The sequence below is a fragment of the Protopterus annectens genome, chromosome 6.part0 (assembly GCF_019279795.1).
Source record: "Protopterus annectens isolate FY-2018-M chromosome 6.part0, PAN1.0, whole genome shotgun sequence".
NCBI lineage: Eukaryota > Metazoa > Chordata > Ceratodontiformes > Protopteridae > Protopterus > Protopterus annectens.
In genome coordinates, this window is record NC_056737.1 from 990564957 (window position 1) to 990590628 (window position 25672).

The 25672-nt window shown below is 43.3% G+C and overlaps 1 protein-coding gene across 2 annotated transcripts in view; it reads right to left on the reverse strand.

Annotated features, from left to right (window-relative positions):
• Positions 1 to 7713: 7713 nt before the first annotated feature.
• NPC2 (NPC intracellular cholesterol transporter 2) overlaps positions 7714 to 25672 on the reverse strand; it is a 429334-nt gene continuing 411375 nt past the window's right edge. For both annotated transcript variants that reach the window (XM_044074627.1, XM_044074626.1), the window contains one exon: positions 7714 to 8629. In XM_044074627.1, the coding sequence (XP_043930562.1) occupies positions 8543 to 8629 (87 nt within the window). In that variant the 3' untranslated portion in view covers positions 7714 to 8542. The remainder of the gene's footprint in view (positions 8630 to 25672) is intronic.

The following is a 25672-nucleotide window of genomic DNA, read 5'->3' on the forward strand; positions in this document are numbered from 1 at the left end:
GGATTTCTGTTTGCTCTGCCCTCTAAATGCTTTGTTAGGAGAGAAAGTACAGTTTTGTACCTACCATAAATGTAGATGTTTGAGTGTCTTCACTGCTGCAGTCATTACACTTGGGTTATCCTGCCGTCAGGCGGTCCCCGCAGTCGGCCAGAGTTCCAAAGTCTTGGTCCGGCGTCGGTTGCTGTCACCTCTTCTCTGACGTCAGTGCGTCAGGGGTATACAAGATGCAGCAGATGCCATTTTCAGTTTTTCTTGCCCCAGATGTCAGGTGCCCCCAAATAGGTAAGCAATACATATTGCTAACGAAGCATACATGAAACATAAAACCAAAAAGTTCAGCTACCAGCAAATACACCACATAGGTAGTATAGGGTAGAAAAGTGTAGACAAGTCCTAGCTAAGAAAGAGGGGATGGAGGGAGGGTAACCTGGACTGCAGCAGTGAAGACACTAACATCTACATTTATGGTAGGTACAAAACTGTACTATGTTCATCATGTTTCACTGCTGCAGTCATTACACTTGGGTTGAATCCCAAAGCTGAGTAAGGGTGGCTGGTTCTATAGAGGATTTGGTGTGGCTATAAGGCCCTGTAGCACTGCAGTGGCAAAGCCAGCTCTGGATCTAGAGTAAAGAGGCAAGTGGTAATGCTTGGTAAAGGTGTGCACTGAACTCCAAGTTGCAGCTTCCAAAATGTCTTTGGTAGGTACTCCTCTAAGGTAGGCAGTAGAAGTAGCAGTTGCCCTGGTGGAATGTGGCCTAATGTTTGATGGTACAGGTTTCCCATGCTGTGTGTAGCAGAACTGGATACAGTGTCCTATCTACTTTGAAATGGCCTGCTTTGAAATAGCCTTTCCCTGTGACACTGCAGCATGTGATACAAACAATTGTTCAGTTTTTCTGAAAGCTTTTGTTTTGTCCAAGTAGAAGCGCAATTGCCTGTGTATGTCCAAGGAATGAAGTCTCTCCCCTTTATTCTGGGGATTTGGATAAAATGTTGGCAAGTGAATAGTTTGATTAAGAGCCACACTGGATACCACCTTAGGAATAAAGGAGGGGTTCGTTCTTAAAGAAACCCTGTCTTGGTGGAAAATGATGAAAGGCTCCATTGCCATTAGTGCCTGCAGTTCTGAGACTCTTCGTGCTGAGGTTATTGCCAGAAGCAGAGCAGTTTTCCATGATATATATTTTAACTCTGCTGAATTGGTGGCTCAAAAGGAGGCAAAGTGAGCTTTCCCAAGACGAAATTGAGGACCCAAGTACGTGTTGGTGCTCTACGGGGCGGTCTTATGTTTTTAGCCCCTCTGAGGTACTGCTTTAGCAATGGGTGAGAGAAAATAGGAGGATCTGTGTTGTAATGAGCCGAGATGGCAGAAGCGCGGATCTTAATGGATGAGAAGGATAGTCCTTTGTCCAGCATCTCAGTTAAGTATTGTAGTATTGGAGGAATGTTAGGGACAAGAGGATCAAGGTTTTGAGCCTGGTTCCAGGCACAGAATCTCTTTCACTTTTCTGAATAAGATTTCCTGGTGCTAGGCCTCCTGGCCTCCAAAATGACATCCATAACAGCTTTAGAGAGAGGAGTTGTCTGGCTAATGAATCTGCCATGCAGCCAGGTTTAAGGTTTTGAGCTGACTGTGCAGGATCTGATTGTTTTGCCGAGTCAGAAGGTGTGGAATTTGAGGCAAAATCCAAGGTGGGCCTTGAGCTAAGTTCTTTAAGATTGGGTACCAATGCTGGCGTGGCCAGTCTGGAGCAAATCAGAATCATCTGTGTTTTTTCTTGTCTGGTTTTTAGGAGTACCTTTGAAAGGCACGGCAGAGGTGGGAAGGCATAAACATTTAGGTTTTTCCAGCTGAACGAAAGAGCATCAAGCTTGTGTGTGATCCTTATGCAGAATTTTTGTAGTTGGCAATTCAGTGGTGAGGCAAAAAGATCCATGTCCGGGCACCCCCATTTTTGCATTATCATGCTGAAGACCTGTGGATTTAATTTCCACTCATGAGGATCCATGATGTTTCTGCTTAAGTCATCTGCCAGAGTGTTTTTCTTTCCTGGCAGGAATTGTGCTTGCAGATGAACTTGATAGGTTAGAGCTGTGTTCCACAAGGTCATGGCTTGTCTGCATAGGGGGTAAGAATGAGTGCCCGCTTGTTTATGTACCACATTACTGTGGTGGTGTCTGTCTTTAGTAGTAATTGTCCTGGATGCAGGAGATCCTTGAAAGCTGTAAGGGCATTTTGTACAGCCAACATCTCTTTTTGATTGATGTGAAGATGCATTTGGTCTGTGGTCCATTTGCCCTGAATACACTTTCCTGCCATGTGAGCTCCCCAGGTGTAATCCAAGCATCTGTTGTTAACGTCTGCCTGGCTGTGGGAAGAGTGAAAGGCTGACCCTTGAGGTGACATGCCTGTGCCCACCATCGAAACTCCTGTTGTAGGCAGGGAATTAGTGGTATTACTGTTTCCAAGCTATGAGAGTGTTGAGACCAAACACTTTTTAGGTACCATGGTAATTTCCTCATATGCAGTCTTGCATATGGAATTAGTAGAATGCAGGATGCCATGAATCCCAAGGCCTGCAGAATTTTTCTTGCAGGGAGTTGGGACTTTGTTGCCATCAATTGAAAATACTGAGTCAGTTGTCCTTGTTTGTCTGGCGTGAGATAAGCCATCTGGGCCATTGTATTTAAGCTGGCACCCAGGAATATTATTTCTTGTGAGGGCACTAGTTTTGATTTCTTTTCGTTTACTGTGTACCCTAGGCAACTTAATCTTTTTATGAACGTCAGATGCTGTAGAAGAATGTCCTTGCTCTCTGCTTGAATCAGGCAGTCGTCCAGATATGGATATATTTGAATTCCTTTTTGTCTGCAAAATGCAATTACTGGTGCCAGGCACTGTGAAGTCCCTGGGCGCAGTAGATAAGCCAAAGGGCAGTGCAGAGAATTGGTAGTGCTTTGAACCAGCTATGAATCTGAGGTATCTTCTGCAATTTTTTCTGATAGGGACATGCAGGTATGTCGCTGAGGTCCAAAGTAACAAGCCAAGCTTTCTTGCCCAACATGGGAAGGAGCTGCTGTAGTGTCAACATTTTGAATTTCGGAACATCCAGGTAAGTAGAGTAGAAAGGTCCAGAATGGGTCTCCAGGCTTTGTCCTTTCTGGGGACCAGGAAGAGTCGTGAGTAAAATCCTTGTCCTTTTTCCGCTGTGATACTTTTTGAATAGCTCTCATGTCCATGAGGGCTGTAATTTGTTTTTGTGCCTCCCCCCTTTGATTTTGTGGCAAGTCTGGCATTCCTTTTAGCCTTGGAAAAGTGTGAAAGTGGAACCTGTAACCTTGAGACACGACATTCAGCACCCATTTGTCTTGGGTAATTGCTTGACAGTTTTGAGAAAAAAGTGCTAGTTTCCCCCCTAAGGGAGCTGCCAAGAGTGAAGAGTTTGGCATTGAAAGGGGGGAGTCATTGGGACTATTTCCTGTAAGGTTGTGACTTGTCCTTACCTCCTTTTGGGGTTGAAGCACCCCACTGTCGTAGTCTGTAAGAGCCTTGTGGCTGAGATCTGCCTCTTGGGTGTCTATCTGCCTCTTTGTGGCCCGTATGACACTGGAAAGGACCAATTTTTTGTAGGCCAATTCTTGCTGAATCATGGTGGCTGTACCTGTAAGAAATCCTTCACTGTTTTCATAGATTTTCCCTTATCCTCAGTTTTCTTTAATACCTCTTCTGCCTTAATACCAAATAAATTATCTTGCTGCAAAGGAGCATCCAATAATTTTGCCTTAACATGATCTGGTAAACTTTGTTCTTTCAGCCAAGCATGCCTTCGAATCACAGATCCTGTAACTGCTGCTCTACAAGAAGCTTCTAATGAATCAAAACCACATTGCAAAGTATGCTTTCCCACTTGTTCAGCTGCATGCAATAAATCTTGCATTTTCCTCATAATCAGGTTGTTCTGCATTTGTACTCATTTTCTGTTTTAATTGAGACAGTAAATATTGTTGATATTTAAGCATGTGAAACTGGCAATTTAAAGCCCTCACTGCCAAAGTGGCAGAGGTGTAAACTTTCTTCCCCCATCTGTCTAATGCTCTAGAATCCCTATCCGAGGGAACTGGATTTTTAGCCGTGAAGTCTTTACCCCTCTGGGACCCTGGGAAATATTTTCTGGGTCAGCAACAGGGTTTTTATAAAGAAATTTGAGAGAGCCAGGAACTCTGTAGTACCTGTCTGGCTTGACTGGAGCTGGGGGTAAAGAATCAGGATTTAAACTAGATTCAGAGAACACATCATCCACAATGTCCAACACTGGCGGAATAGCAAGGGGCCTGTGCTGAGGCAATAAAAGGAAATCTCTGAGCCTTTTCTTGGATTCTGAGTAATCCTGGCCCTCCCAATGGAAATGCTCCCTCATGGTATGTAAAGTTTCCCCAAAAGAGTAATCCTCAGGAGGAGAGGCTGAAGGAATTGATTCTTCAGCATCAGAGTCCTCATGGGGTGGTAAAGAATATCCCTGGTCTGAAGAGGAATCAGAATAAATAGAAATCTGGTTAGAGGAATCATAATCTGTAACCTGCCTAGGCCTTTTATCAGGAGGGGGATGGGAACCCCTGATCAGAGTTATCAAGTCTTCGGCCATTTTGAGCATCTGTTTTTTAGGCATGGAGGCCTGTCCAGGTGAATGCTGTACTTGCTTCTTTGTCTTTAAAGTAGTTTTAGTCTTGGCTGTACATGCAGTGGTAAGTTGTGTAGGCCTGAAAACACCCTCAGAAGCCGATGCCTGCTCAGTGGCCCCGGACCCATCTGAAGAGTTAATCACCGTTGGGCCAACACCTTGAGTATCCAGAGGCCTAGGCACCTCCACGTGGGAGTGAGTCGCGGCCTGTGGTTCTGAAATAGCGGGTGTCAAGGGCTGCAAAAGCGCCTCACTGAGAATGGGCGACTGGCCTAGAAGAGGCTTCGTCATCAGTTTTTCGCCTTGGTTGCCTGTCCTTATCTTTATCTTTGCGTTTTTTGTGCATTCCGGTTGTCGGTTGTTCCGATAGCATTGTATAATTAAACCTTCGGCCAAAGTAATGGTGAGCAAAATCAAACCGACGTTTAATAGTGCGTTTGTTAAATCTAGCACAAAAACGACAACTAGTGACGTCGTGATCTGGGCCTAGGCATGGAATACAGTAAGAATGAAAATCCTTATGATGTATTTACTTCCCACAAGAAATACAATTATTAACTTTTACCGACATCAGTCTGAGGCAAGAAAAAGTTTCCCCAATGGGGTACTTAGCTTTATTGAAGACTTTGGTTCTGAAATCAAAATTGATATCTCAGGAGTCGGCCAACCGGCACTTGCGAAATGCTTTTGCTTCGGGCACCGCACGGCAAGAAAGACTGAAGAAAATGGCGTCTGCTGCATCTTGTATACCCCTGGCGCACTGACGTCAGGGAAGAGGCGACAGCAACCGATGCCGGACCAAGACTTAAACTCTGGCAGACTGCGGGACCGCCTGACGGCAGGAAAACCCAAGTGTAATGACGGCAGCAGTGAAACACGATCAACATCCTGGGTACCTGAAAAATCCTAGAAACTCCATGCTGTTTAAGGATCTGTGTAGCTGCATGCCCAAATACCAGATCTGGGCCAAGTACAGAATTAAGAATTTCAGACTTCAAATCATCAGAAAAATTCTGATTACGCACCCAAACAAATCTTCTCACCACCACAAAGAAAGCAGAAGCTCCAGACAGCGTCACCACAATCATATATGCTTCTCCGAGCACGTTTAGAAACTTGAATCAAGTTAGCAACAATTAGATTCACATATGAAATGCCTTCTGGAGACAATGAAGGAGCAAATTCCTGCAAACTATACACAAACATTTCAGCATAAACTTCCACATATAGTCCTAATAATCAAAGATGCTAAAGGCCAATGCTGTAGAAGCAAACAGTCTCTTGTGTTTGTCAAATCGCGTGGCTTCCTCTAAAAAAAATGTATGTGTTGCCAGTGGAGTGATTGCAGCAGGGTCAGCTGACAAAGACCTCTACAATCTGAAGAAACACTATACTGCTAATTAGCTTTCTTTGGAAACGCAGCCACTGTGTCAGTAGCCTTTAATGCAGTTTTACGAGAGTCTTCAAGAGCTGGCAAAATGGGAATAATATGTGCATAATTAGGAATCTCATCCTCTAACATCAAAAAATCTGCCTAATTCCAGGGGAGCTCCTGTTTGCCCCCAAGCAAAAACATCCAAGAGTCTAGCAGCAGTCTCAAAGGAAAAAAAAAAGTCTAGGATTAACTTCAGGTTCACTATATGAAGAGTAAGATTTCTGGGCAGTTTTGATTCCTGACGAGAATCACCCATCACTCTCTCAGAATCCTTATCCTCTGAAACACATACAGTTCGCTAGCAATCCTGAACTAGAACTGTGAAAAGGCAAACAGCCCCCAGAACTGACTAATTGCAAAACACTCTTCGCAAAAGATATAACATTTGACTTGTATACATACACAACCTGATAATATTCCTGTAATTAAGATTGTTTTTTTTTTTTTATTTTCTTCTAAGAATATCATTAGAGAGAGAATGGTCAGTGGACAACCTACTGTCCCTGGAAAAAAGTCTACTTCCCCTCACAACTCCTGTACCTAGAGTGTTTGGTTCTCCCACACCTGTAACAGGTACTGGAATGGCCCCTAAGGATGCGTCTAACCCTAGGACCATAGTGGCCATTACAGCTACACCAGGGGGAGTCAAGGCAGTAAGTAAATGGTCTGTGGAACAGTCTTTGGCCACTCTAAAGTCAGGCTGTGGCAATAATTTTACTTTTTTTTTTTTTATTTTTAAGGTACAAGCTGAGTGGAAGAAGCAGGACCGGGATTATTATCCATGTAGTAGCCAGAGAAGAAACCTGACTACTGATACAGTAAGCTCAGTAACACTAGCAGAAGGGAAGTATTCACTAGTAAGCAGAGTAGCACACTTCCCTTCTCCAAAGACCAAAAAAGTCCCCATAGTATCACAGAACGCTTAAACTACATTAGAAATTAGAAAACAATCCCAAGACTGTTACAAACAATAACAGTGACAAATCACACACATTTTGAGTGTGAAAGCACAGCCCCAATAATACTTAATATTTTCATAAAAATCACACTTCTCTACAGAAAGTAAAATAAGACAAGTAAATAGTACAGAAGCGTGTATGAAATGTCCCGACAAAAGCCAGTATTCTTAAGGTGGAATACCTGAAAATGTGTTTTTTTTTTTTTTTTTTTTTTTTATATAATGTTGAGGCACATCAGAAAAATACCACAAATATTCAAAAATATTTAAGAGAGGAAAGGTCCTCAAATGGGGTCTTATGTGTTAGGCAAAAAGCTTTCGACGGACTGCTGTTCCTCTGTTTCTCCTCAAGACCGCAAGAAAATGATGATGATTTACCTCACTCTGGTTGCTGATATACTTCCCTCCAAGCAAGGTGAGAGAGAGGAAGGGGAGTTAAGAGCTTTGACAAACTGACCGGGTGCTGTGCCCTTGGCAGATCACTACTATAGGCTACTGCAGCAGTGAGAATGAAGATTATCAGATGCTGGCAAAACTTCATATTACCTGATAATCAGATGAGGAGTCTCCATTCTCCCCCTTTCAAATTTCATAACTCTGGATACTGAACTAGTCAGAACTGAATGAAAATGCACAAATGATGTTTTAAACAGTTTATTAAAAGAAAATTGTAAATGCTTATTTAAAATTATTTGTTACATGTAAGGCTTCCAAAAGTTAAGTTTGATGACAGGCACTAAGAAAGTTTAATCAACCTTTACAAAATGTAAAACTGTTTTACTTTGTCACTTGTCATACAGGCAATATAAATTGTTTTCTGCTGCCTCTGAAAAATGAAAAAAATGCATCTTGGCTTGTTTTCCTTTTACTATTTTATTTCAACAGCAGTGTGGTTCGGCTACATAGTAGCCAGTGGCAGGGGTTACTTCAGGAATTCCTCCCCATAACTCACAAAGCTAATGGAAGTAAATGACCACATAAATAGTAACTGAGGAAGAAAACAGGGCTTTTGTCTTTCTGGTAGTATAGCAATCCTGAGTGCAAACCACATCAGAGAAGTAAAATGAACACGTAACTGAGTCCTGTCCTTGCTACAGGAAAAGAGGAATTGGTCAGGACAACAAACTGTCTCATTAATTCTGTGCTATAAGACTTAAGGGGGAAAGTGCCATACCAGTATGTGAAGTGCCCACAAAAATGCCAAATAATACAAAAAGTAAACAAAAATTTGTGGTCCGTTATAAACTATGACATACAATTTCAAAACTAAATGGTGTATTAAATTTTACACTAATTAAAAGGGATAATTTTTTTTTTTTTTTTATTTTACAATCAAGGTGCCAATGTCAAAACAGGATATATGACAACTACAAAAAAGACTTTTATGATTCAAGAGTTACAGAAGGCAGCACTTCTTCAGTCAACAAAAATGACAAATACCATATTCAAGGTTAAAACAACTGCACATCAGCCAACTATCTCTGCACCAACTTCCCAGCAGAATAAGTCTTCAGAATCATCAGATTTCAGTTCCCATTTCACGACCAATTTGAGCTGAAAAAAAAAAGAAGAAATACCTCTTTTAGTACTTGGTGTAATCACCAAACTTGATGAAGACAACATAAGATGGTAACAACCAAGAAAAAGTAACTGTTTTTTTTTTTTTTTATAGTTGCATGTCTTACATCATGTAGGCTTAAAATAAAATGTATTTTAGTGACGTAATATCTCTGCATCCTGACTCACTACTACAAAACTTATTACAGTTTATTAGCTATGAACCAAACCAACCTCAGCCAAGGAATAAGTGAAAAACAAATGTACCCTCTGCCTCAGTACAGCCACACCAAGCCACGGAGTCAGCCAGCCAGTAAATAGGATTTTAGTGGTTTCATTCCACTTTATTTCAAACAATGGAATGTTTTCAGAAATAAACCATCAATAGAACATACCCTATTTAAATATCCCTCCCTGAGGTATACCAGCCAATTAGGTGCTTTCCATTAACATGACTTCACTTCCTGCTGTTGCTGATGAAAATGTCAACACCTTGGAAAACATATGCATTAAACTAAAAATTTCTACTTACATTAATAATTAAATACACATTTAAAGTATTATAAATACATAGAATATAATACAATAAAATGAAGTAATTTTTACCTTCAGTGATGAACAGTAATTGCAGGATGTAGTACACCTCATTATTTTTATGTCGGTAAGTGTCCAGGCTTTTAAAACTACAATCAGAGAACACATGACAGCCATTAAAGATTCCGGGCTTTTAAAACTACAATCAGAGAACACATGACAGCCATTAAAGATTCCGGGCTTTTAAAACTACAATCAGAGAACACATGACAGCCATTAAAGATTCCGGGCTTTTAAAACTATAGAAACACATGAAAGCCGTTAAAGATTCCGGGCTTTTAAAACTACAGAAACACATGAAAGCCATTAAAGATTCCGGGCTTTTAAAACTACAATCAGAGAACACATGACAGCCATTAAAGATTCCGGGCTTTTAAAACTACAATCAGAGAACACATGACAGCCATTAAAGATTCCGGGCTTTTAAAACTACAGAAACACATGAAAGCCATTAAAGATTCCGTCCTTTTAAAACTACAATCAGAGAACACATGAAAGCCAGTAAAGATTCCGGGCTTTTAAAACTACAATCAGAGAACACATGAAAGCCATTAAAGATCAAAGTAATTTAAATGTCCGTAGTAAACATAGTATGGTCGGTCATGAATTTAGGAAATTTTACTTTATGGTCCTAAGATGACTAGATGAAGTTCAGTTCATCAATGGGTGTAAGAGTTTTAGAAACTCTCAAATTAAAGTGGCAGACTTCAAGGGCAGACAAAGTTCCAGGGTTTAATGAGCATATTAATATTAAAAGCTTATTGAAGGTACAAATTTTGTAGGCAGTTTTTATTTTAGTTCAATGTATTTTATTACATTCTATGTATAATATTACAAAATGTAAATTAAAATACTTTAAGTTACATATGTATTTATTAATATACAGTAAGAATTGTTAGTTATGTGTGTGTGTTTTCTAAGGTACTGACATTTTCATCTGCAACAGCAGGAAGGGAAGTCATGTTACTGGAAAGCATCTAATTGGCTGGTATACCTCAGGGAGAGCTATTTAACTAGGGTATGTTCTATTGATGTTTTTTTTTCTGAAGAAGTTCCGTTATTTGAAATAAAGTGGAATGAAAGCGCTAAAATCCTGTTTAGTGGTTATCTGACTCCGTGGCTCGGTGTGGCTGTACTGAGGAAGCAGGTACAGTTTATTAGTTGTACACATTTTCTTCATTTTAATGTTTCCTTATGCAATTTACAATATATAACCAAGTGGGTCTAGCAAATGAGGTAATCCAAAACATTTACACGGTCAACATTACAGTGCCTCTGCTGTGTTACAACAGTGCCCACTGAATCACATGCTGAAGGCACAAATACCAGCTACTCGGACAGCGCAGATGGTTGCTGAGACAAATTCTGATTTCACAAACAACTACTTGGCCACAACCAACAGATGGACTAACAGACTCTGGATAAACTTTACTGAAATCTGCAACATTCCGAGAACTTGCAGAAATCAGAATGTGCACTTGCAGACAAGCCAGATATGGCTAAACAGAGAAAAAATATACATTCTAAACTACTAAAAAAAAAAAAAAAAAAAAAAAAAAAAAGTCAACATTGCACACGAACTAAAAAACAGAATTGTTGCAGAGGGCAAGCTCCCTGCCTGTACCCTGTACTTCATTGTTGAAATTAGTGTATTTATTTAAACATGTGAATCTTTGAGCAAGGAAAAATACTCACAATCTTGCTCCATTGTACAGCTCTGGTTTGAAGAAACGCTGGAATCAATGAAATCAGTATGACCATTCCCATTTCACTAGAAAACAGCCTGATAATCAGCAAGGAATCCATGGACCCAAGGGTATATTTATAAGCTTAGGTCCGATGATGGCAAGTCAAAATATCTGGTGCTGCTTCACCTTGCTTTATATAAGCAGTACTTAATGTCTGGGACTTCAGCGTCTATTCCAATGTGCTCTGTTGTAACACAGCAAACACACTATCATGTTAAGAATTTTCTGCAGCAGTACTTTTGCTCCTTTGAAGGGGAGGTTTAGACTGTATCAGCATCCTAATGATCCTTGGCTGAGGCTTGAGACAGGAAAGTACAGTTGTGCACCTACCATAAATGCAGATGTTAGAGTGTACTCACTGTTGCAGTCATTACAATTGGGTTATCCTGCTGGCAGGCTAACCGCAGTCAGCCTGAATGCCAAAGTCTAGGTCAGGCGTCGGTTGCTGTCGCCTCCTCCCTGATGTCAGTGCGCCAGGGGTATAAAAGATGCAGCTGACACCATTTTCTTCAGTTTTTCTTGCCCCAGATGTCAGGTGCCCCCAAATGGGTAGGCTAAAAATATGTCTATAAAGCATGCATGCACCAAGTAACAAGTTTCCTTCACCTACAAGCAAATACGCCACATAGGTTGTATAGAATAGAGAAGTACAGATAAGGTCCAGCAAAGATAAGGGGGATGAAGGGTGGGTAACCTGGACTGCAACAGTGAATACACTCGAACATCTACATGTACGGTAGGTACACAACTGTACTATGTTCTTTGTGTTTCACTGTTGCAGTCATTAGAATTGGGTTGAATCCCAAAGCTAAGGTTGGGAGGCTGGAACTAAATAGAATTAGGAGCTGCTATGAGGCCCTGCAGGACTGCAGTGGCAAAGCCTGCCCTGGATTTGGAGTAGAGTGGTAAGTGGCAGTACTTTGTAAAGGTGTGTACTGAACTCCAGGTTGAAGCCTCTAAAATGTCTTTGGATGGCACTCCTCTGAGGAAGGCTGCTGAAGTGGCTGCTGCTCTGGCTGAATGTGGCCTAATGCCCTTAGGCACCGATTTGCCATGTTGAGAATAGCATAAACGAATGCAGTGACCTATCCACTTTGAAATAGTCTGCTTTGAGATAACCTTTCCTTGTGATCCTGCAGCATATGCTACCAGTAATTGCTCAGTCTTTCTGAAAGCTTTGGTTCTGTCCAAGGAGAAGCGCAGCTGTCTGTGTATGTCCAAAGAATGCAGAAGTTTTTCACCCTTATTTTGTGGGTTTGGATAAAAGGTAGGCAAATGAAGAGTTTGGTTGAAGGCCACACTGGACACTACCTTAGGCATAAATGTGGGGTTTGTCCTTAGAGAACCCTATCTGGATGGAAAATGATAAAAGGTTCCACAGCTATGAGTGCCTGTAGCTCTGAGACTCGTCTTGCAGAGGTTATTGCTAGGAGCAGAGCTGTTTTCCATGATAAAAATTTTATATCTGCTGTAGCGGCTGGCTCAAAAGGAGGCAGAGTGAGTTTTTCCAATACATAATTGAGGTCCCATGCAGGTACTGGTGATCTCCTTGGAGGCCATAAGTTTTTGGCTCTTCTGAGGTACTGTCTTAATAAAGGATAACAAAAAATAGGTGGCTCTGTATTGTAATGAGCTGAAATGGCAGAGGCATGAATCTTAATTGATGAAAAGGATTGGCCTTTGTTCAGCATCTCAGTTAAGTATTGCAACATCTGAGGGATATTTGGAACAATCATGTCAATTCCTTGTGCCTGGTTCCAAGCACAGAATCTCTTCCATTTTTCTGCACAAGATATTCTGGTACAGGGCCTCCTGGCCTCCAAGATAACATCCATCACCGCTTTAGAGAGAGGTGTGTTTTGAAAATGAGAAGTTATGTACCTACCATAACGTTCCATGTTAGTTGTCTTCTCTCATCTTCTTTCTTGCTTGATGGGTTCGGAGCCGATCCTCGGCTCCGACTCGGCACTTGCTAAGCTCGAGAGTCACTTTTACCAGCTCGAGGCAGCCCCATATCCCATGATGCAATGCGGTAAGTACCCAGATCTCGTTTGATGACAAAAGGGCAATAGCACCTAGCATAATAACTTCCCAAAGGAAGAAAGAAGGAGAGAAAAAAACCTGCAGGATGGTAGAAGGACCAGCTCTGTATGGTCTTCAAAGGTATAATTCCTTGTAGAGAAAGGTCTGTCCAGGCCTGGGGGAAGGAGGGAGGGTCAAGAAAGAAGAGAGAAGACAACTAACATGGAACGTTATGGTAGGTACATAACTTCTCAATGTTAAGTTGTCAATCTCGCCTTCATTCTTGCTTGATGGGACCGCGTCCCTAGCACCTCTATCCTGGGTGGCTCAATGGAACAGACTCTTGAGAACGGTAGAGCCAAAACTGGCTCTGTCCCTGGAGGCCAAATCCAATTTGTAATGGGAAACAAAAGTATGAGGAGTGGCCCAAGTGGCTGCTGCACAAATAGTGTCTAAAGGAAGTCTAGCTTGAAAGGCTGTAGAAGTAGCTAAGCTTCTGGTTGAATGTGCTTTAGGTTTCGAGCACAGCTGTTTTCCCCTGAGCCGATAAATTTCAGAGATGACAGAAGAAAGCCATCTAGACAAGGTCACTTTTGAGACAGGAAGGCCTTTCTTGTTATCAGCATAGGAAACAAAGAGTTGATCGGATTTCCTGAATTGTTTTGTTCTGTCCAAATAATATCGGAGTTGGCGGTGGACATCAAGATAATGTAATTTTGTTCCGATGTGTTTGAATAGTTTGGAAAAATACAGGTAGATCAATGGCCTGATTCAAATTAGTCTTTGAGGCGACCTTAGGCAAAAGGTCGGATTAGTTCTCAATGATACTCTGTCTTTGTGGAAGACCAAATAGGGGGGGGGGAACAGATAGAGCATGAAGTTCAGACACCCTCCTAGCCGATGTAATAGCAACCAGGAATAAAGTTTTCCATGAAAGAAATTTCAGGAACAAGAAACAGCTGGCTCGAAGGGGAAGAATCAAGGATGTCAGCACTAAATTTAGGTCCCATTGAGGAGGAGGACTCCTGACTGGAGGCTTCAGGAGGAAAATTCCTTTCAAGAAGGCTCTACAAAGCCTGTGGGACATAATGTTGTGATCTAACCCAACATGAAAGTTCGAGATAGCAGCCAACTGAACTTTGACTGTGGAAGAAGAGGAGCCAGCGTGAAAAATCTCCGCTAAGAAATCCAAAACTGCTTGAACTGGAGCAGTGAAGGGATCAATATTCTTGTCTTTAGCCCAATAAGAAAAACATTTCCATTTGCTCGTATAAATCCTCCTGGTAGAGGATTTTAAGGAAGCTATTATGATGTCTCTAACAGGGTTAGAGATCATAGGAAGCCTGGCTAAGGAAGGAAGTGGAGCAACCATGCTGTGAGGTTGAGAGAAGGGATAGACCGGTGCAGCTGACCGGATTGGTGAATCAGAAGATCTGGCACTGGGTCCAGATGCCACGGCTGCACCAAAAGGTGACGATGGAGGAACGGAAACCAAATTTGTCGAGGCCAATAAGGAGCAATGAGAATCAATTTGGCTCTCAAAACGGTTGCTTTCTGGATAACTTGAGGGATCAGAGGAAATGGAGGAAAGGCATAAAGAAGTCCCTGGGGCCAATCCTGGGTCAGAGCGTCTCTGGTGGGATGGCCTGGCAGTGGGAAGAGAGAGAAGAAGTCTGGGCATTTGCTGTTTTGGGGAGTAGCAAAAAGATCGCAACATGGGCAACCCCATTCCAGAAAAATCTCTTCCACTATAGATTGTTTGAGAGACCACTCGTGAGGCATGAGAATAGCTCTGCTCAATCTGTCCGCTAAAATGTTGGTTTTCCCAGGGATGTGCGTTGCTACCAGAAACCGATGAGAGGAGATCGCCCATTGCCAAAGTCTGAACGCTTCTCGACACAAAGGGTAGGACTTGGTACCGCCCTGTTTGTTGATATACCAAACTACAGACATGTTGTCTGTGTGGACTGCAATTGTCCCTAAGGGAAGAAAGTCGTTGAGGGCTTGCAACGTTAAAAGCACTGCTCTCATCTCTAGGACTTTTATGTGCAGGTGGTATTCGAAGGTTGCCACGTCCCATGAACCATCCTGCCCTGACAATGCCCCCCCCCACCCGATCAGGCCGGCATTCGTACTGACAGTGGCTACCGGGATGGGGTTACAAATTGTCTGCCTTGGTGAATCTGGGAGAAGTGATCCACCAAGCAAGATGATTCTTGCAAATCTGTGTCACCAGTATTTGGTGACGCATTGGAAGTTGTTGGTAAGACCACTGGGTGAACAACATCCATTGAAGAAGGCGCATATAGAAGCGAGCCAGGGGAAGAAGGGAATGGCCGCAGCCATGAGGCCTAACACCTTTAGAACCATTCTGGCCTGTACCTTCTTGCTGGCTAGAATGATCCTGACGTGACTTTGAATGTCTGAGATTCTTTGATCTGTAAGGGTAGCTGACATCCGAACAGTGTTTAAGTTTGCGCCTATGAAAGTAATAGACTGGCAGGGCAATAAGGATGATTTTTCGGAGTTGATCGAGATGCCCAATTAAGAACAAAGATTTATTGTGTAATCCCTGGCTTGAAGAAGCTGATGCCTGGTGGTGGCTGAAAGGAGCCAGTCGTCGAGATACGGAAACACCTGGAATCCTTGACGTCTCAGGTGAGCCGTGACCACTGCCATACATTTGGTGAACACTCTGGGGGCTGTAGTGAGACCAAAGGAACTGGAAACGACTGGACCCCAGCCGAAAGCGGAGAAATCTCCTGGAGCGTCTGTGAATTTTTATGTGATAGTACGCATCCTGAAGATCTATTGAGCACATCCAGTTGTCCTTCTGTAAGAAGGGCAGAATTGACTGAAGAGTGACCATTCGGAATCTTGCCTTCCTCACAGACTTGTTGAGTCTGCTGAGATCCAATATTGGTCTCCAGTCTCCCGTCTTCTTGGGGACCAAAAAGAACCTTGAGTAGATTCCGGGCTCTGAATGACCTGTTGTAACTGGCTGAATGGCTCTTTTTTGCAGAAGTTTTAAGACTTCTAACTCTGCAATTTCCCTTAGACCGGGTGGTACATCTGGAAGGGAATTTGAGTGAGAGAAAGGACTTTCCTCGAAAGGAATTTTGTAACCCTCGGATACGATCGACTGTACCCATCTGTCTTGAGTGAGGGAACGCCAGGCTTCTGGGTACAGCGATAGTCTTCCCCCGACTGCCTCCAAGGATGGACAGTCGGGCAACATCTCAGGGATGCTGAAAGGGCTCGTCAGAGAGAGGCTCTCTGCTTCCCTGGTTCTGCGGACCCCCTCTGCCTCTGGAGCGGCATCTGTTATTGTTACCCCCTCTGCCTCTAGGGGTAAACTGACCACGTGAATCCGGCGTGACTCCTTGGGATTTGCGGAACCACATTTTGCCACCCTTCTGTCCTTTGGGGTAAGGTCTAGAAGGGGTGGAAAAACGGACCCCCACGGCAGAAAGAGTCTTGCCGTCCTGCTCACACCTGGTCAACGTTTCCTTCACTTGAGGGCCAAACAAAGCTGAACCATCAAAGGGAGAGTTAGTGAAGGACGCCTTAAAGGGATCTGCAAAATTACAGAGCCGCATCCAGGCTTGGCGTCTAAGAGCCACACCTGTACCTGCGGCCCTACTCGCTCCATCTGCTGCATATGATATCAGTCGCATGGAGGAGTTAGCAATAGAATTAAGGGTTCCTAGCTGCGAAGCAATTTTTTCTTGAGCCCCTGCAGCTGTCGGATCCTGTACTACTTCACCTAGCTCCTTAAGGATATCCCTCTGGAGTCTGGTGAAGTGACATAGGTAGTTCAGCGAACGCCTAGCAAAGGTTGCTGAAGAGAACATCCGCTTACCATACCTATCCATAGTCCTGGAGTCCTTATTAGGAGGATGGACAGGAACGGAAGGATCTGCAAGTTCCTTTTTAGTGGCAGCCGCCACCACAATGGCATCAGCAGGGACACCTTTTGTGAGGAATTGCTTGTCCGAAGGGGCAGTAATAAATTTTGAAGGCCTCCTAGGGACTGGCTCTACAGAGTCAGGAGCAGCCCAAGCCTTTCGAGCAATCACCTGCATAAGGGGGTCGAAAGGCGGAGACACCCAGGAGGTGGAGGGCCGAGATCCAAACGCCTCCAGGTATACCGACTCATCCTCAGAGGGATTATTGGAGGGCCAGTTTCCCCTCTGTTTAAGGAGTTCTAGGATGTCTGAAAAAGAGACATCCTCAGAGGGGGATCTTGGGGATCCCTCAGACTCATCTAAGTCGGTATCTGAAGTGATAGACTCAGGGGAGTCTACGTGTTTCCTCTTGCGCGGAGGATCCCCTGACTGATCAGGAGAATCCTCGGAAGAGGGGGTTCTTCCCAGTGGGGAAACCTGAGGCGGAGGATCTCTGGGTCCGGGAGCAAGAGAAGTGGCAGAGATATCGACAGGCACCATAGAGGGAGGAGCTAAGGGAACAGACTGCTGGCTTGTGGCCAGCACACTCTTCATCACCTCGAAGGCTCCCCTCCCAGGGAGGTCCGAGAGAACCCGTTCCGAAGAACCAGGAACTCCAGGGTCCACCGATAGGGAAGGCTCCAAGGCAGATGTCGGTGCCGAGCTCACCAAGGCCGAGGCTCCAAGGGGAAGAGTGGGGTCGGACAAGGGTCCGATGCCACTCACCCCCTCGGAGGAGACCAGGGAAGCCCGACCACCGAATCCCTCTAAGGAAGGTCTCGAAGAGGAGATAAGAGTAGAGGCTGAAGGAGCAGAAGGGGGTATCTGTCCCTCAGCCGTAGCAGAAACCATTCCGGAAGACTCCAACTCCAAACTCTGGGGTAGAGTCGAAGGAGGAACTGCAATGGGGTGTGGACTAATAGTCGCCTGTTGAGACGGACTATGTAGCATCTGGGCTAGTGCCTGTGATTTTAATAATCTACTGACCACTCTCTCTAAATCATGGTCAGAAAGCCTGGATGACCTGGATGATCGGCTCCGATGGCTCCGTTCGAGAGGAGAGGAGATGCCGGAGCCGAGTATCGATTCCAAGGAAGGGACCAAGACCTCTTCCTCGAAGGAACCATCGGAGCCGGAAACCATAGAAGCTGTCGGAGCCGATAACTTTCGCACCGACAGAAAGTTTGATGCATCGGCTCGCCGGAGCCGATACAGACATAGTAAGGGTGTCGGAGCCGATCGGGCCGACACGGCCTGAGCCACATGGTGATCGGAACCGATCGGAGCCGACACCGGTGGCGAACCAGAATCGGCACCGATAGCCATCGGTGCCGAAGGTTTGCAACCAGAATCGGCTCCAGCCGGGCGATCTCGACTCTGAAAGAGTCGGGAGGCCGCAGGCTTGGACACAGAAGCCTGGGCCTTGGAAGACTTAGAAGTCTTAGATGGAGCCGACTTAGCCGGAGAGCCCTCCGGCTTAAGTAGGCCCCTCAAAATAAGCTTATTTCTCCTTTCCTGCAGGACTCTCTGGCTAAAAGAATGACAAATCGCACAGGAGTCCTGCAGGTGGAGAGGTCCCAGGCAGTATAAGCAAGAAGTGTGACCGTCTGTCAGAGACATCTTCTGACAGCACGAGTCACACTTCTTAAAGCCTGAGACCCTTTCCTTAGACATGGTGTAAAAACACACACACACAACACCTGTCCAAGAAATATTACAATCCCAAAAAAGAGAAAAAAACTATTCTCTCACAAACACACACACCCTAACAAGGGGGGGATGGGATGGGAAAAGGCCTGACTAAAAACTATAAGGAGAGGGAATTTTAGTCAGAAAAGGACTAAAACTAGTCTAAAACTATTAAAATTAAGTTTAAAATTAACTTTAAACTGAAAAAGGGGCAAAAGCAGTAGTGTATAAATCACTTACCAGGAGCGGGCAAAAGGAGGACCTCATCAGCGAAGCGGCAAACGAGATCTGGGTACTTACCGCCTTGCATCATGGGATATGGGGCTGCCTCGAGCTGGTAAAAGTGACTCTCGAGCTTAGCAAGTGCCGAGTCGGAGCCGAGGATCGGCTCCGAACCCATCAAGCAAGAATGAAGGCGAGATTGACAACTTACCATGCTACATTATCCGCCAGGCTGCCACATTTAAGGTCCAGAGTTGGCTGTGCAGGATCTGATTGTTTTGTTGGGTCAGTAAGTTGGGTCAGTAAGTGAGAAATTTGAGGTAATGTCCATGCTGGGCATTGAGTCAAGTTCCTTAGGATTGGATACCAGTGCTGGTGAGGCCAGTCTGTGGCAATCAGCATAATTTTTGGTTTCTCTTGTCTGACCTTTAGGAGTACCTTGGGGAGGAGAGGCAGTGGGGGAAAGGCATATACTGTTAAGTTTTTCCAGCTGAAAGATAAAGCATCCACTTTCCATGCTTGCTTGTGATAAGTCCTTGTGCAGAATCTCTGTAGTTGGCAGTTGTGAGGGGAGGCAAATAGATCTATGTGTGGGCATCCCCAATTCCTTGTTATGTTGAAGACTTGTGGATCCAATTTCCACTCATGGGGATCCATGAGGTTTCAGCTTAGTTCGTCTGCCAGAGTATTTTACTTTTCTGGCAGGAACTGTGCTTGCAGATGTACTTGGTAAGTCAATGCTGTGTCCCACAAAGTCATGGCTAGTCTGCAAAGGGGGTAGGAATATGTGCCTCCCTGCTTGTTTATGTAGCACATGACTGTAGTATTGTCAGTCTTGATCAGTAGTTGTCCTGGATGAAGTAGGTCCTTGAAGGCTGTCAGGGAATTTTGAACAGTTAGCATCTCTTTGATTGATATGTAGATGCATTTGGATTGTGGACCAAGAGCCCTGAATACATCTTCCTAGCATGTGGCCCCCCAGCCATAATCTGATGCATCTGTTGTCAATGTTTGCCTGGCTGGGGGTAAAGTGAATGGTTGCCCCTTGTTGTGGTGACAGGCCTTTGCCCACCATCAAAACTCCTGTTGCAGGCAGGGAATGAGTGTAATTATTGTTTCCAGCCTGTGGCAATGTGGAGTCCAAACACTTTTTAGATACCATTGTAGTTTCCTCATATGCAGTCTTGCATATGGAATTAACAGAATGCAGGATGCCATGAAGCCCAAAGCCTGCAGAATTTTGCTTGCAGTTAGCTGGGTGTTGGGTGCCAACATTTTGAAATAAGTAGTCAGTTGCCTTTGTTTGGCTGGCATGAGATAAGCCATCTGGGCAGTTGCATTTAAGCTTGCACTCAGGAATATTATCTCTTGAGAGGGTACAAGTTTTGATTTCTTTTCGTTTACTGTGTACCCTAGGCATGTTGATAATATTTTTACATGCCAGATGCCGTAGTAGAATGTCCTTGTTCTCTGCTTGAATAAGGCAGTTGTCCAAGTAAGGATATATTTGTATTCCTCTGTCTGCAAAATGCAATTACTGGTGCCAGGCATTTTGTGAAGACCCTGGGTGCAGTAGATAAGCCAAAGGGCAGTGCAGAGAATTGGTAGTGCATTGAGCCAGCTATGAATCTGAGGCATCTTCTGCAGGATTGTCTGATTGGGACATGCAGGTATGCCTCTTTTAGGTCTAAAGTTACAAGCCAAGCCTTCTTGCCCAGCATGGGCAGAAGCTGCTGCAGAGTCAACATTTTGACTTTTGGAATATCCAAGTATGTGTTTAGAATAGATAGGTCCAGTATTGGCCTCCAGGCTTTGTCCTTTCTGCTCTTGCTGTGGTACTTGCTGAATGGCCCTCATGTCCATGAGGGATGAAACTTGCTTTTGTGCCTCTGCCCATTGATTGTTTGGCAGGTCTGGCATACCGTTTGCCCTTGGCAGGGTGTGAAAGTGGAACGTGTAACCTTGTGACACTATGTTCAAGACCCATTTGTCCTGGGTGACTAGGTGCCAGGTTTGAGAAAAACGTGATAGTTTGCCCCCTAAAGGAGCTGCCAGAAGATAAGTGCTTGGCGCTGGCAGGGGGAAGTCATTGGGACTGCTTTCTGTGTGGCTGTGACTTGTCTTCTCCGCTTTTGGAGGTAGAAGCGCCCCATTGTTTAGACCTGTATGAGCCTTGGGGCTGTGATCTGCCTCTAGGAAGTCTGTGTCTGCCTCTTTGTGGCCTGTCTGACACTGGAAAGGACCAATTTTTGTAGGCCAGTGTCTGCTAAATCTTGGAGGCTGTACCTGTAAGAAATCCTTGACTGTTTGCATAGATTTGGCTTTGTCCTCCATTTTCTTCAACACCTCTTCTGCGTTAACACTAAACAAGGTATCATGCTGTAATGCAGCATCTAATAATTTTGCTTTAACATGATCAGGCAGATTCTGTTCTTTTAACCAAGCATACCTCCTAATGACAGAACCCGTTACAGCGGCTCTGCAGGAGGCCTCCAAAGAATCAAAACCACATTGTAAAGTATGCTTTCCAACTTGTTCAGCTGCATGCAATAAATCCTGCATTTCTTTACTTTCTGCACATTCAGAATTTGTCAACATTTTCTGTTTAAGCAGTGACATAATGTATTGCTGATATTTAAGCATATGAAACTGACAATTTAAAGCCCTTAAAGCCAAGGTAGCAGAAGTGTAAATCTTTTTCCCCATCTGTCCAGTGCCCTGGAATCTCTGTCAGAGGGGGTAGGGTTTTTTGCAGTGGAAGCCTTGACCCCCTTGGGACCGTGAGAGATAGTTTCAAGGTCAGCAGCAGGGTTTTTAAAAATAAATTTGTGGGAGTCTGGAACTCTGTAGTATCTGTCTGGCTTAACAGGAGCTGGAGGTAAGAAGTCAGGAGTCAGACTGGACTCTGAAAATACATCATCTACAATGTCTAGCACAGGTGGAATAGCAAGGGGCCTGTGCTGAGGCAGTACATGAAAGTCTCTGAGCCTCATCTTAGATTCTGAATAATCTTGACTCTCCCAGTGGAAATGCTCCCTCATGGTATGTAGTGTTTCCCCAAAATAATAATCCTCAGGAGAGGAGGCTGAGGAGATAGATTCTTCAGCATCAGAAACCTAATAAGGAGGAAGAGAGTATTCCTGATCAGAAGAGGAATCAGATTAAATGGAAACCTGATCTGAAGATTCATATTCTATCTCTTGCCTAGGCCTCTTGTCAGGAGGGGGATGAGAACCCCTGATCAAAGTAATCAGGTCTTCGGCCATTTTGAGCATCTGTTTTTTAGGCATGGAGGCCTGTCCATGGGGCTGTTGTACTTGTTTCTTTGTCTTTAAAGCTGCTTTAGTCTTTGCCTTTGAAGCTGAAGTCATTTTAACAAATAATTGTGTAGGCCTGTAAACGCCCTCAGACGCCGATGCCTGCTCAGCGGCTCTGGACCCATCTAAGGGAATGGTTTCCAAAGATCCAATACCTAGAGTTTCTGCAGACCTGGTTGACTCCACGTGGGAGTCAGTATCGGCCTGTGGCTGTAAAGTAGCGGTCATCAGGGGCTGCGAAAGTGCCTCACTGAGAACTGGCAAACCGGCGACTGGCCTAGAAGAAGCCTCGTGGTCAGTTTTGGACCTCGGATGCCTGTCCTTTTCTTTGGGTTTTTTGTAAACTCCGGTAGTTGGCTGTTCCGACGGCATTATATAATTAAATCTGCCAGAGTAATGAAATGCAAAATCGTACCGACGCTTAATAGTGCGTTGGTTAAATCTAGCACAAAACCGACAACTAGCAATGTCATGGTCAGGGCCTAGGCAAGGAATGCAGTAAGAATGAAAATCCTTATGAGGTATTTGCTTCCCACAAGAAATACAATTATTAACTTTTTCTAACATCGGTTTGGGGCAAGAAAAACGTTTCCCCAATGGGGTACTTAGCTTTTAATTAAGACTTCGGATCTGAAATTCAAACTTGAAAATATCAGGAGTCGGCCGACCGGCACTTGCGAACGACTTTTGCTTCAGGCACAGAGTGGCAAGAAAGACTGAAGAAAATGGCGTCGGCTACATCTTTTATACCCCTGGCATACTGATGGTCAGGGAGGAGGTGACAGCAACAGACGCCGGACCTAGACTTTGGAATTCAGGCCGACTGCGGGTAGCCTGCCAGCACGATAACCCAACTGTAATGACTGCAACAGTGAAACACGAACATCAAAGGCAATGTTGCTGCAAAATAACCTAAATTCAAGCTTCTTATATTATTCACAGAGATAAGCACTATAATAGACTATAAAAAACTAAAGGCATAATTAATCACAAATTGAAAATTCACAACGTAAAAGGTACAGAAAAGTTAAAATAAAGATATACAGACCCACCAAAGTTTATAGGTGTATGCTAGACTTATCGGTGGCTTTACTCAACAGAGGCACTGGGAACTAAGGTTGGGTGGCACTACGCCAGGGAAATCGTATGGCTAGGCTTGTAAAGGCTCCAGGGCCATTAGCCTAGTACACACCTATGAACTTATGACCATTAAGGCCCTTAAAAAACCTAGCCATGCAACCCAAACTTGACCCACAAATTTGATTTATAGGGGGTGATTTACTAGTTGCCTCTGTCCATCAGAGGGATATCAGCCAGACTTGGGGTAAATTTCTGATTACCCATCCAGCGGCCCAACCACCCTTAAATAGGGATTGGGAGAAATTATGTTTCACATCGATAGGGAGCCTGTTCCAGGGAATGGAAATTCTCAGAGAAACAGGTCTGCCACTCCAACATGTTCTATTTATGTTGCAAGCAAAATTTAGGTCTTTTCAATAAGTAAATGCAAAAAGAAACCAGCCCGACTGCCATGGCCCAAATCATAAAATTTTAATAAAATAAAAAATGAATACAGATATAAAAATAAAAAAAAAAAAAGATCAAAAGAGGAAAGTGTTCGAGTTTTATAACAAACTCCATCAGATCTAAAGATATTCTACATGAAAAGTCATTTTAAAGGTGGAGACATGGTCAATCAGACCGAAGTTGCAGACATGAATTGGACCGCCAATTTACAGGCTGACAAAGCACCAGGACTGAATGGCTGTTCCACTTACACTGGCCTTAAGGGATGCGGACTGCCTCATACACTTCATGTTTGACATGCACATTCATTTTTGGATAGTGACACTTGAGGATTGTGCTAACCCTCTGTGCTAGTTTCATCTTAGCTGCTATTTTTTTTGGTTTAAGAACAAGCTAGCACGTATGGCTGGTGCTCGGCAACCAAGCTTGTTTGACCAATACAGAAAAAAGCCAGCACCTCGAGTGGTTCCAATCAATAGGATTTATTTCACCAAAACTAGACCGGTTTCAGCTATTTAAGCTTTCATCAGTAGTTACAAAAACAAAAAGAAAACTGCTCCTTATATACCCTACAAGGATGTAATGACATCACTTCCTGTCAAAGAAGAAAGTCATTAATGAAATTGCAAATACAAATAATTGATTGTAAAGCATACAAACAAGGTTTTACAAACAAAGTTAGTGTCCACATAAACTTTACCAAACTGTCATAATATCAGTTGGTTAGAAAATAAAATGTTACCTTGGTGTAGTGAAGATGATATGTGCTGTATAGAATAAAAATATGGTTAGCACAATTATACATAATTTCATAAAATTCACTAGAACATTGTAATAATATTCATAAGTCATATTGGGGTGACAATGTAAACACAAATCAATGTAAGGTGAGAATACTTAAGAAGAACAAATGTAATAAATATACATTTTAAGTAAATCACATTTTATCATTGAGCCCTGGTGGGAAAAGCCCACCGAGTTTGACTATCCATCTTTTTTCTTTTTTGTTTAGAATGTCATGCCATCCTGTTTTAAATGCCCGATTTCCAATGATGTTATCAATAATACAAAATGAAAATTTGGCTGTGGGATGCTTAATGGTGTGTCTGTATAATGCGTTTGTTGGCCTGCAATTTCTAATATCACCCAAATGTTCCGATATCCTGATACGAAATTGTCTAGATGTTTGACCTACATAGAACGCCTGGCACGTGCAGGTAGCTAGATAAACAATTCAGTCTGAACTGCAATTTCCAAAAGATTTAATATCATGTAACTGACCAGTATTTTTGCTTGTGAAAGTTTTAGTTTTGAATATATAACCACAAAAACTGCAGTGGCCACAGGGATATGTACCAACTAGTTTGTCCCCCTGTTAATGTTCTCTGCATACAAGAGTTGTCATCCATGATACTCCTTTTATAATGAGAAAAATGGGAACCTAGTGTTTTACCCTTCCTATATGAAAAAAAACATCGTTCTCCTAAATAACCCTCCAAAAGAGGGTGAGATTTGAGTATGTTCCAATGTGTATTAATAATATTGATGAGATTGTGACTGTTTCTTCCATATGTGGTAACAAATCTGCATATATCTGGATTATTGGATCTGGCTTTTTTCTTGTAAACTAGCAATGAATCCCTGGGTTGGGTGTTACTCCATTGTGCAGCAGAACTGATTGTATCCCAATGATATCCTCTGGCCAAAAATCTATTGGCTAAATCCTCATGATGTATATTTAAATCCTGTTCCGATGAACATATTCTTTTTATTCTCAGAAACTGAGATTTCGAAATGTTCTTAATAATGTGTTTCGGATGGAGACTGTTGGCATGTAGCAGGGTATTATATTGAGGAAATTTACGATGTACAGATGTTTTGAGTGTATGATCAGATTGTCGTTGTAAATGGACATCTAGAAAATGAATATCGTTCAGATCATATTCCACAGTAAATTCAGTCCCCCACATGTTT